This window comes from Ailuropoda melanoleuca, chromosome 18 (assembly GCF_002007445.2).
Source record: "Ailuropoda melanoleuca isolate Jingjing chromosome 18, ASM200744v2, whole genome shotgun sequence".
NCBI lineage: Eukaryota > Metazoa > Chordata > Mammalia > Carnivora > Ursidae > Ailuropoda > Ailuropoda melanoleuca.
Window position 1 is genome coordinate 18,537,008 of NC_048235.1, and position 12,305 is coordinate 18,549,312.

The 12,305-nt window shown below is 40.2% G+C and overlaps 1 protein-coding gene across 2 annotated transcripts in view; it reads left to right on the forward strand.

The window, feature by feature from the left end:
- The window catches only part of MTMR7 (myotubularin related protein 7), a 115,506-nt gene that overhangs the window by 27,552 nt on the left and 75,649 nt on the right, over positions 1-12,305 (forward strand). For both annotated transcript variants that reach the window (XM_034647665.1, XM_019804420.2), the window contains exon 2: positions 11,644-11,766. In XM_034647665.1, coding sequence (XP_034503556.1) covers positions 11,644-11,766 — 123 coding nt within the window. The remainder of the gene's footprint in view (positions 1-11,643; positions 11,767-12,305) is intronic.

Here is a 12,305-nt window from a genome sequence, read left to right on the forward strand (position 1 = left end):
AGGATACACGTTTAGGCAGCTTGGAAATAGGATAATTTTTCCAGTCTCAATGTGTGTATCCCACTAACATTTGTCTCTGTTACATCAAAGATAGGGGTTTTATGAAGGGCAGAATGTCCAAGTATTTCTTCTGGTTACATGTCATATATTTTCTTGGACTACGCTTTGTGATTTTTGCCCTTAGTTCTCCAATATCTGACCTCTAAATAAAATGGTCCTGGGAAAAGACTTTCATTGGTTTAATAGTTTTAAACAGATTAAATCTGCCTTTTGGGAGAAGGATTAGTGTTCCTGATTATTCTATCAAATGGCTAGATTAGAAAACTCCTGAAGCCTCATGATTAACCCTTATTATTTGTTTAAACAACTTTATGTCAGTAGGAAAAAAAGTGCTTTTTATTTTTAATTTTTGCAGACAAGTTTATTATGTAACATTTTACAATATGATTTTATTTTTCCAGTTTTACTGAGACATAATTGACATGTAGTATTGTATTAGTTTAAGATATACAACATAATGACTTGATACACGTTCCCATTGCGAAATGTACACAACAGGTCTAGTTAACATCCATCCCCTCATATTGTTGGGAATTTTTTTTCTTGTGATGAGAACTTTTAAGATCTATTCTTTTAGCAATGTTCAAATATACAATACAGTATTAGAAATGCTTCTTTCTAGGTTGGAAAAATCAAATGCCTTTTCTTCTATCTTAAGACATTTGAAATGGTCTGAGGAATGTTTTATTGCTTTACTTTTTCTTCTTCGTCAAGGTAACTTTGCAATGATATCATGTAGCCCACCTTTTTTTTTATTTTAAAGATTTTGTTTATTTATTTGACAGAGATAGACACAGCCAGCAAGAGAGGGAACGCACGCAGGGGGAGTGGGAGAGGAAGAGGCAGGCTCATAGCAGAGGAGCCTGATGTGGGGCTCGATCCCATAACGCCGGGATCACGCCCTGAGCTAAAGGCAGACGCTTAATGACTGCGCCACCCAGGCGCCCCGTAGCCCACCTTTCTTGTATATTCTGTTGCTCCCACTACTTTAACAGGGGAAAATGAAGTCGCAGACATGAGGTAAGCATTCAGTGGGAGCAAGAATTAAATTTCTGAAGTCTCTCTTATGGATGTGTTTATCCATTACTGTTTATTATTAATAACCACTGAGGTACACACTTTTTTTTCCCTTTTTCTCTCACACATGCATTTACTTATAGGTGGGATCATTCATTACCCTGGAGCTCTGGCTTCAAACTTAAAGCATCTTACTTAGCAACACAGGGACACCTTACCATAAATAAAACCATTCAGATTTCTAATAGGGTAGATGTTTCTGTAATTAATGCATGGCTGGCTAGCATTTCTTAAATGGTTCTCCTGATGCTGCAGGATGGCATTACACCTTAGGATGTGAAACATGCCAATACTCATTTCAAGACTGTCCAGCTAGTCCTGGGACCATTTGGGGGAACCAGGCTTTCTAGGCTGTAATGACCACAGTACCATGGGGGTTGGCTCCTCCGACAAGATGGAGTGAACAGGGTTCACTGGCCAACAAGCTGCTCTATACTGAATTATCAATGCCTTAGCTTTTGCCAGAGCTTTTTACTTGTTAACTATATAGCTCTCTAATTGAAATTTTAGGGAACATAGAGGATAGGCTTTCAGCCATGATGCCTTCCCTTGTTGACAATATTAGTTCTGGACTGAAGAGGCAGAGTACCGGGCGGGGGGGCTCGGGGAAATAGATGTGGGCATCAGATACTTTCGGTTTAAAATCTGGGTCTGCCACTCTCTAGCTGTGACTCCATGGGCAATTGGTTTACTCTTCATACACTTTTATCATTTGTAAAATGGGACAATCACATCTACCTTTCAGCTAGGGTTAGAAATAGTATATGGGACCACACTTAGTATAATACCTGGCACTTGCTAGCTGCTCAGTAAATCATAGTATTGCTGTTCTTATTATCCTTCCTTCTTTCTCCCTCTACTCAAGGGAGAAGTTGAAAGGAATCTGTCATAATTGTGCTTCCTTCTTTACCGTTGGCTTTTCTGGAAAAGTAGCCCTGGATTGGCCTGATTGTGGTTCTTAGCAACTGGCTAGTGGGGGAGTGAGGGAGTAGGCACTGCTTCAAGCCAGAGCAGCCCCGACACCCAGGACTGTGGATGCCCAGGGATGATTCCCCAGCCTGGGGGCTTCCATGTCTCAGCTCTGGGACGTGCACCACTTCTCATCACTGTGCTAATGACTCATCCTCACATCTTATGGCTCATAGGACCTGGCACCCTTTAGGAAAGTCTGCCTTGACTTTTAGCTTTTCCTTATTGTAACGGCCTCAAATTTGGTATCTGCTCAAGTTCCCCCTTGTCACCTAGCCACTTCCGGACCAGTGATGTGGGAAGATGATGGGTGGGCAGTTAGAAGCCAGATTGGTCTGCACACCGTGCTGCCTGAATATCACCATTAAAGACTACAGAAAAGTGGATGGCTAGATCGATAGATTTTAAAATATGTTTTCAGAAATGACATACACATACGCTGTATATGATGTTTTCTTTCATTTTATCTTCAGGAATTTTATGAGCATTAAGATTAAATACAATACTTTAACAAAGATGCAGTCTGGTGTCGTCTGTTAAAGAAAGGCAACCAGAATGCTTTCTTTTAAACACTGCTGGAAGATACTTTATTAATTCAGACTGGAAACCAAATGATACTTAATTATCAAAGGTAGAAATAACCCAGGGAGGCTTACCAAGTCCTTTAGGTTTTGCAGAAAGCCAGGTCCTCAGAAGGAAAGGGAGCCTGGAGACTGGGAGTGAGCCAGTCACGGTGCAGGTGGCTTCTCCCCCAGGCTAGTGGGCGGGGTGGTCGGGCTTGCCCTGTTCCTCTTTCTCCTTTGGGCCCCGAATGCTGGGTGCCAGTGCATAGTCTGGTGCTTCCTTTCCTTAGGAGACCCCAGGGGTTCTTTTAGCCAACCATGTTACTGAGTGGCTGAATTTCTGGAGAATTGAATACGAAGTCATTATGGTTTATACCTTCACAGTCACTGTTGCGTGTGCTTTCTGGCCTCTCTGTAAAGGACCAGTACCACTGAGTTCTAACCGCAGCCTGGTAGCGTGGAGAAAGACACTAAATATCCTTTAGGTTCTTTATAGAAGAGGGAGCCTGGAGATGGTGAGTACACTGCCGAGGGCCCCACAGTTCAGGTCCAAAACCAGAACCAGCACCAGAGCCCAGGCCTCCTGACTCACAAATACTTTACTTTTCATGTTGGTAGAACTAGAAAATGTCATGATACCAAATTTAGCACGACAAACTATTTATCTAGCTGCTTTTCTTAGATTAGAACATAAACTTGTCCTAGGTTTTGGCTACTGCAGGCATTTTGATTTCTCCCTGTTCAGCAACCTCTGGATCCCTTCCCCCAAATGATTGGCAGTGACCTTCAGCCTAATTTATGTGGTATTGAGGACTTGGTCTTTGGTCCAAGCAAAGCTGGTGGCCAGTGACTTTTGCCTTTCTTCTTTTTCGGTAGAAGGTAATCCTGTGCTGCACTGTGGACTGCTGTCCCGCAGAGCAGCTTTACCTTTGTAAAGAGTCTGGTACGATTCTGGAATCCAGAATGTTCCACAATCCAATATTCAACCTACAAGGTAGAAGGTCAAGGCTCATATTGTATTAGGACTGAAAATAGAAGGTGGTGTGATGGAGAGTTGCTGATGAGAGGCTCTGTGTCTGTGATTTCCAAGGTCCCCCTGACTCCCACGCGGCGAGGGAAGGACGGAGCAGGGCTTGTGTTCTATAGCTGGGTGTCCTGTTTCAGACCTGGCAGTGACGTGGCAGGGCCCAGGGTTTTCACTGAAGCTTTTCAGCCTTGGCCTAGAAAAGCTGATGAAACCTTTTTCCCCTCAGTCTAAAGCCAGCAGAGCAGGGATGGGAATGAATAGGCCGTTAAACTGGGGCACAGGCTCCTCCCTTGAGTCTGTAAGATTCGTGAGGATAGACAAAGGTTCGCTCTCATTCACCTTTTTGTTCTTCTCTGGACCTAACACGGGGCTCCGCATAGGCATTTTGTTGAATGGAATTGGATGTTTGGTGGTTTTTTATTAGTTCTGAGAACGCTGAACGTCTCCTCCTGCCAGCGTTTGGGCTCTTGTATTCCGTGCTCAGGCTTTCTATCTTTGGGTTAATCTCAAAGAATATGCTGAAGTGGTTTGTGAATGTGGTTTTATAGTATATTTTTGTCTGAAAGCATTCGGTTTTCAAATACTAATGTTCATGTATAAAACTGATTAAAATAATTGTTTATCGGGGCGCGTGGGTAGCGCAGTCATTAAGCGTCTGCCTTCGGCTCAGGGCGTGATCCCGGCGTTATGAGATCGAGCCCCGCATCGGGCTCCTCCGCTGGGAGTCTGCTTCTTCCTCTCCCACTCCCCCTGCTTGTGTTCCCTCTCTCGCTGGCTGTCTCTCTGTCAAATAAATAAATAAAATCTTTAAAAAAAATAACTGTTTATCAATTTCCTACATCTATTGATATTGAAGTGCAGTACTAAAATGACCTCAGAGGCATTCACCCGTGCCCACAGCCTCAGTGCATGATGAACTTGGGCTCTGAGTTAGGCAGACTATAGCTCTGGGCTGAGCCTTGCCGCACCCTGCGTGAGTGGCCTGGGGAAACTAGTCCCCAGTAACTGTGAACTGGGGATTATGTAAGGACTGAACTTGGGGTTTTTGTGGAGATTAACTGAGGTCACTTATGCAAAGTGACAGCACAGTTCATGGCATAGAGAAAGTACTCTAAAAATATTTGTTATTATTTTTATTATTATTATTTTGGTAATTTTGACATAAACCAAATGACAACTGAGATTGGCCTGATCCATGAACTATCGGGAAGGCTATTTTGAACACTCCCATTCTTTTCCCGTTGGAAATCCAAAACTCTCCCCGGAATTCCTGCCAATTCCCATGGAGGTTTGTATTTCCACAGTCCTCTCTGGCATAATCTTCTGCTCTCACTGAGGTAGTCAGGTCAGAGCTGGTCTCATCATCAACTCATGTGTCTATGTTCTATGACCCAGCTGTGGAGAATTAAAACGTGCCCCTTACCTAGCTATACTGTCCCCATCCAACCCATCAAGAAATCATGCTGTTTAGCAATTGTCCTGAAGATTTGGGGCCAAGGCGAGGCTCAGAAAAGCAAAAGACTTTTCCTTCCCATCCCTGGAATTATTTCTTCTGGCACCTCACTACCTAATCAAATAATGCTTAAATGCAGTATAAATATTTTCTAAAATACACAAAAAAATTAAAAGTGCTTATGTTTGGATTGTGGGACTAGGGGTAATTTTCTTTCCCTCCTTCTATATTTCTGAAACTTTAAACATTACGTAAGTAAGTACACGTTTCACAATTTTTTTAAAAAAAAGACCAGTTTTTAAGGCTGGGGGAGAACTCTTTACAGGATTAGGGAAGACTTTGGTATTAGGAGAAATAAATCCTTGCCCAGCACACCTCATCTCCTTTTTCTGATCCTTTAAAATGTATTTCTCACGAGTTCCTCCTAATGAGAGTTGTTGTATTTTCTGTGAGTATCACAGCTCCAGATGCCCCCTTGTTGGCAGCAAAATAGGAGTCTTTCTTTAACATGTCTCGACATGCCGGTTGCTTCTGGAAGGCTCCTCCTATCCTTTGGTCTGCTGCTTCAGGATGGAGTTTCAGTGGGCAGGCTGTCCCACTCTGGCTTCTGCCCAGTTCCACCCTTACTTCTACAAAGAGAAGAGTCTACTTTCTCAGCTACTGTGGAGTTCACTTCTCCTGCTGCTGTGGTAAGGTTTCTGATCCCTGTGCTCCCGGGACCGCTCCTGCTAAGGTCACCAGCATCTTCCATGTCACTGAATCCGGTGGGCAGTTTACAGTTATCGCCTTACTTGATCTCTCAGCAGCATTGGCAGTGGACACTCCCTTTCTCTTAAGCCACTCCCTCTACACATGGTTACTTGACAGCACACTTTCCTGACTTTCCTCCTCCAGCTGGATTCCCTTCTAGTTTGCTTTTCTGATTCCTCTTCTATCAGATCTTTAAGGGTTAGATTTCCTCAGATTTCTTCTCTTCTCACTCTCCATGTTCTCCCTGGGTAATCTTTTTGGGTCTCATGCTTTCAAATATAATTTATGTGCCACTGGCTACAAATTTAACTGCATTTCAGCAAATCTAAGGCGTCAATGATGGTAAGATGCCCCAAGATCTTATATCCTGCAAAGACAGACAGAAGCACCGCCAGTTATACGACATAACGGCTTCTTACACATTAACTGTAAGATGAATTCCATTTTCAGAAATGTCAGAATGTGAAAAAGGCACACCTAAGAATTAATGATATGCTGTGAAATGTTTTGCATAGGTGAACTGCTATTCGCAGAGTATGAATACCTAGTGTGTCTTAAACGTGGTGTTCCTGGGAATGCACAAATGGATTGTAATAACATTGTCTAGAGAAGCTTGTAGTTTCCTGAGTCCTGTCTCTCCAGGGATGAAATAGGCCTTATTACCATATAGCTTATTGTATGTCTCAATAAGATAGAATTAAGTTAGCTGAACAAAGAGGCAGTGTTACTGAACCAGGGCATCATTAAGATGGTGCCCAAACTCTTGAGATTTGTTTCATTTTATCTACAGTTGACTGAATCTAGAGTCATAGTCAGGAATGTTCTGGCTATCTTGGTGTAAACCATGTGGTGGTCCCTGAGCAGTGCTCCCTATCATCACAGAACTTCTCAGACAATTGAATTTTAATTTTTATTACTCATTTATTTTGTTGTTACAGATCACTGGGAAATTATGCTCTTCTTGTTTCCCTCATTTTTTTATTTCTTTTTTTCTCCCTCTGCTTCAAAACTACTTTTAACAGCAATGGGACCTATAAGAACTATTGCCAAATCTTGAAATGTAATTTTCCTGCAACAGCAGCCAAAGTTAACAAAAAGACACAGAAAAAAATCTCATTAAGTATTCTAATCTACCACCATCTGCGAACCTCGTTCTGTTTCACTGAGGCTTTCTAAAAATAATCTGAGTGGTATAGCTTCCTTCACTTCTATGGACGGAATAATCCATATTAAATTATTTTTGCTTCAAAATATTACCTTATGTTCAATCTGATTATCCCAATGAAGTTTTGTCTCCTTAGTCCTAAGGGCAGGGAAAATAATTTACATTCCATTTTTAGATACTGCTAACTAGTGTATCACCCCTGAACCTCCACTTAATTTAGGTAGTTATATTGTAGCATGCAAATCAGTATTTTCCCATAGAAATGTTCCAAAAATAATATATCCCCTTGCTTTTCTTCTCCCACAACTCTCTTCCATAAGACCTTTCTTGTAGTTAGTTCAGAATAGAACATTTAATGACAAAAGTTTAAATAAAATAATCTGATCATGTGGGAATTGAAAAATATTCTTAAATACTCCTGGGTCAAAGAAGCAATAAAAAAATACAGTTATAGACTCTTCTAGAAAGGAAGAAGAACAATAATACTGTAAATAAAACGCATAGGTGCAGCCAAAGATTTACTTGGAGGACAATGATTGGACTTTAAGACTTGTTATTAAACAAAAAGAATGACAATGAATGATCTGACTCAAACCTGAGAGTTCAGAAATGAACAAAGAAACAAACAAAGCCTCATGATAGACCAAGGAAAGCTGAAATATTACTAACAAAGGAGCAGAAATTAAACAATTAGAAAAGAGAAAAATTATTAAATCTGTAGATCCAAGACATTACTTTGAAGAAAACCCTTTGCCTACCTAATGACAAGAAAGTAAAAACATAATTCACAATTTATGAATGCGAGAAAGGATAAAGAGGGAAGGATTCATCCATAGATAGGAATTAAAAGTGTCTAAGAATTTGAAAAAAGGGATTATAAGATAATTTGTAAAGAAAATAGATGTCAAAATGAGATTTAGTAAAAAATGGTAACATTGAAGGGAAGCTGGCTGGCTCAGTCGGCAAAGCGTGTGACTCTTGAAATTGGGGTTGTGAGTTCAAGCCCCATGTTGGGTGTAAAGATTACTTAAAAAAACATAATCTTTAAAAAAAATGGTAGCATTGAGTAGATACATAACCACATAAGAAATGAAAAGAATTATTAAAGAATTATTTTGTATAGGGGCGCCTGGGTGGCACAGCGGTTAAGCATCTGCCTTCGGCTCAGGGTGTGATCCCGGTGTTATGGGAATTGAGCCCCACATCAGGCTCTTCGCTATGAGCCTGCTTCTTCCTCTCCCACTCCCCCTGCTTGTGTTCCCTCTCTCGCTGGCTGTCTCTATCTCTGTCGAATAAATAAATAAAATCTTAAAAAAAAAAAGAATTATTTTGTATAAAGAAGTGCCTGTATTTGTTTCAAAAAATGATGTGTATGTTGAAATCTTCCTGATTAATGTGTGTCATCATAACCATGGTGCATAATTCGCCTGATAAAAGCAGAACAGATAGGCTGGTACATGTCAGTTTCTTTTAAAAGTACAGATGCAAAAACAAAACAGAAAACAAAACAGTAATAACAGGTAAAATAAAAAAAAAAAACATTAAAACACCAATCCTGAGAATCCAAGACTTCTTTAAAGATTAATAAATCTATTGCTATTATTGGTAATATAGGGCTAAAGTAAAAAAGGAGATATTCGTCCAAATACATATTTAAAAAGCACGGTGTTCATTCCTGAATTTTTTTAAAGATTTTATTTATTTGACAGAGAGAGACAGCCAGCGAGAGAGGGAACACAAGCAGGGGGAGTGGGAGAGGAAGAAGCAGGCTTCCCAGTGCAGGAGCCTGATGTGGGGCTCGATCCCAGAATGCCGGGATCACGCCCTGAGCCGAAGGCAGACGCCTAACCACTGAGCCATTCAGGTGCTCCTCATTCCTGATTTTTAAAAATCAAAATTCTTAGTGAAGAATAGGTCACTTCCACAATGTGATGGAAAAAAAGTATCGACATCAAACTCAGTGGTGAAATATTGGAAGTGTTCCCATTAAAAACAGAGGTATGCGTGAAAATGTGCTCAGCATCATTAATCATCAGGGAAATGCAAATCGAAATCACAGTGAGATACTATCTTACACCTACTAGGATGGCTGTAATCAGAAGGAGAGATTATAAAAAGTGTTGTCAAAGACTGGAACCTTCATGCATTGGTAGTAGCAACGTAAAATGATAAAACTGCTTTGGAAAATAATGTGGGAGTTCCTCGCGATGTGAAACAGAGCTAGCATATAACACAACATTTCCATTCCTGGATGTATGTGGGTGAATATATGTGTATACCCAAGAGAAATGAAAACAAATGTCCTCACAACAACTTGTACAAGAACGTTCATTGTAGCATTATTCATAATAGCCAAAAAGTGGAAACAACTCGAATGTCCATCCACTGGCAAATGGATATAAATAATGTGATATATCTCTGTCTCTATAATGGAATATCACTTGGCAACACAAGGCAATGAAGTACTGACACATTCTATAATTGATCAACTTGGATTGAAACATGGACTGAAAACATGATGCCGAGTGAAGGAAACCAGTCACAAAGTACAACATATTGTAGGAGCCCCTTTATGTGCAATGTCCTGAATAGGCAAATCCATTAGAAGAAGTACACTGATAGTTGCCTAGGGCTGAGGTGGCTGGGGAAGAAGTGATGAGTGAATGCTAAGGGGTGCAGGGTTTCTTTGTGGGGTGATGAAAATGTTTTAAAATTGATCGCGGTGATGGTTGCACGAGGATGGCATGCACAACGCTGTGAATATGCTAAAAACACTGAGGAGCACACTTTACGTGAGTGGATATCTCAATAAAGATGTTATTAAAAAAAAAAAGAAACAGATGAAAACATGAATGAGTGCCGTTGCTGCTATTCACTGTTAATCTGAAGTTACTGCCAGTAAACAAGGAAAGGAAAAGATGTCTGAATACTGGAAAAGAAGGAACAGATTATTACAGAAAATATTCCTATCTACTCAGAACATCCAAGAGACCTCACTGAAAAAATTAGTAGAGCTAGTAAAAGAGTTTGGTAAGAGGAAGTTATAAAGCACACCAATAAAAATTCGACTGTAGGCTATTCTCCTTACTGATATAAACAGCTCTTAATGAGCACATAAGCGATGATGATCACCTAGCAGGAAAGTAAAGCAGTGACGTGAAGACCATTTACAAGAGACACAATGATGAATAATAATATGAAAGGAACCTATCAGTAACAAAAGAAAAACTACTTAAAACTATGAGCTGGTAGGTTAAGACTCTTCTGTTGAACGAGTATCTTTTACATAGACATTCACGGGGACTCAGGAATTACGCATCCACCTCAGAATAAATCATATGAATAAAAACGTATTTTAAATACCAGACTTTTTATTTAACTCATCAGATCCCTGAAAACTTGGCAGAAGTGGGAGGGGACCCTCCAGGACTCTTCTCAGAAGGCTGCCTTGGTTCTAGGGCTCAGAGAAAACTGAGGCAACGGAATGTCTGGTGTGCTGCTTGACCTTGGTGTCCTGAGGGGTGCTCATGAGGTCTACTGTCCCCCAAGGTCTTCCCTGGAGCAAGGGGGGAGCCCTGTGCTCTCCAAATGCATCATCAGCACAGCTTCCATGTTAGACTGAAGATTGGAGCAAATGTGATTCACTAGTCCCTGAAGCTTCCTCATGAAAGCAAGTAGCCATCTTGACTTGAGGGGTGAGGGTTGAGCCCGTGTCTATCTGTAGATGGTTGATCGTCAGCTGTAGTAAGTAGCTTTGCCAAGACCACCATTGTTACAGGAGTGTTCGTCTGGTGGTTACAGGTGGCCTGTCTTGTCAGAGTCATAGTTCCGTCAGTTTCGCTTGTCTTGCAGAGACTGTCTTAGAATTTCCATTACATTTTATATTAGAATGATCCCAGTGCACATATCCTTGAAACTGCTCTGCTTATAAGAAAGGTATGCTCGATAAAAATTTGTTTCCAGAGATCTTTCTTAACCATTCCAAGATCGGTGGTGAAAATTCCATTTATTAGAGAGAGTTTATTATAAATGAATGTGAGCATCTTAATTTGGTAGGTTTTCTTTTTAAACATGCAAATCATTTCTCTGATACTTTTTGCTCCCATATGTATATTTCCTGCTAGTTTACGTGGAAGCAAACTGCTTTGAAGATGTTTCTACTACTGAGAAATACATAGGGAAATACATTATTGTCCTTTTAATAGACATAATTCATACACGGTTATTGTAAAAACTCAGAACTTTGATGTATACACTTCCTGCCTTGAATTAGAATTATATAATTGTAGTGAAATAAAAATGCTGACTTACTGAAAATACAGAAAGGGTATTCTTAAAGAATAGGGTCTATAAATCTTCTGTGGTACATTTAAAATTATATTTTAAATGGTGAATTTTTATCTTTCAATGTACAGAATCACGTATTAAGATCTAATTAAGGGGATGAGTTTTGGGTTTTATTGGGAGAATCCTTGAAATGATATATATTTTGGATCAAATCTAAGATTACCTACTTACTATTTATTTGTATGAATAGTCTTTTGCTTTATGATAACTCTGTCAAAACTGATTTCTCTAGGTCGAAAATGTCCGCTTGGTAGATCGAATATCTTCTAAAAAAGCAACCCTAGGTACTTTGTATTTGACGGCTACTCACGTCATATTCGTGGAAAATGCACCTGACACAAGAAAAGAAACATGGGTATGCATTCTTTATTTTTGGCTTTACACGTTTTCTGTTGTTTTAAGTAACAAGTTTTGACCCTGTGGGTGGGCTTTTGGTATTTGGGTGTTCAGAGGACTGTTTTCGGAAGGTCAGCTTTGCCCTTTTTTTTGCACAGTCAAATCCACTAGATCTGCTTCTTCATTTTAAACACTAATTATTTGAGCATCGTCAGAGACAAGCCTGGAAATAGCCAGAGATGTTAAGTGCTTCACGTCACAGCTGTCGAGGAGAGATTTAAGAACATCAGTGCCGGATACAACACTTAGGTAGTGCCGTATTTGCAATACATCGTATTTGTAGGATCCAACAATGCAGACCACTTAGTTATTTTATTATGTTGTCTTCACTTTTCTGCTGATTTGAAAATGAAGGAAAGGAAAGCTAGGGAAGAGTCCCTTGTCAGGTAGTTCTGCTTCTTAGTAGTGAGACCATTGGATACATTTTATTTTATGTAGCCACCCAATCACCATACTCTGACTAGAGCCAGAATCCCTGAATTGTAGATTTTCGCCTTT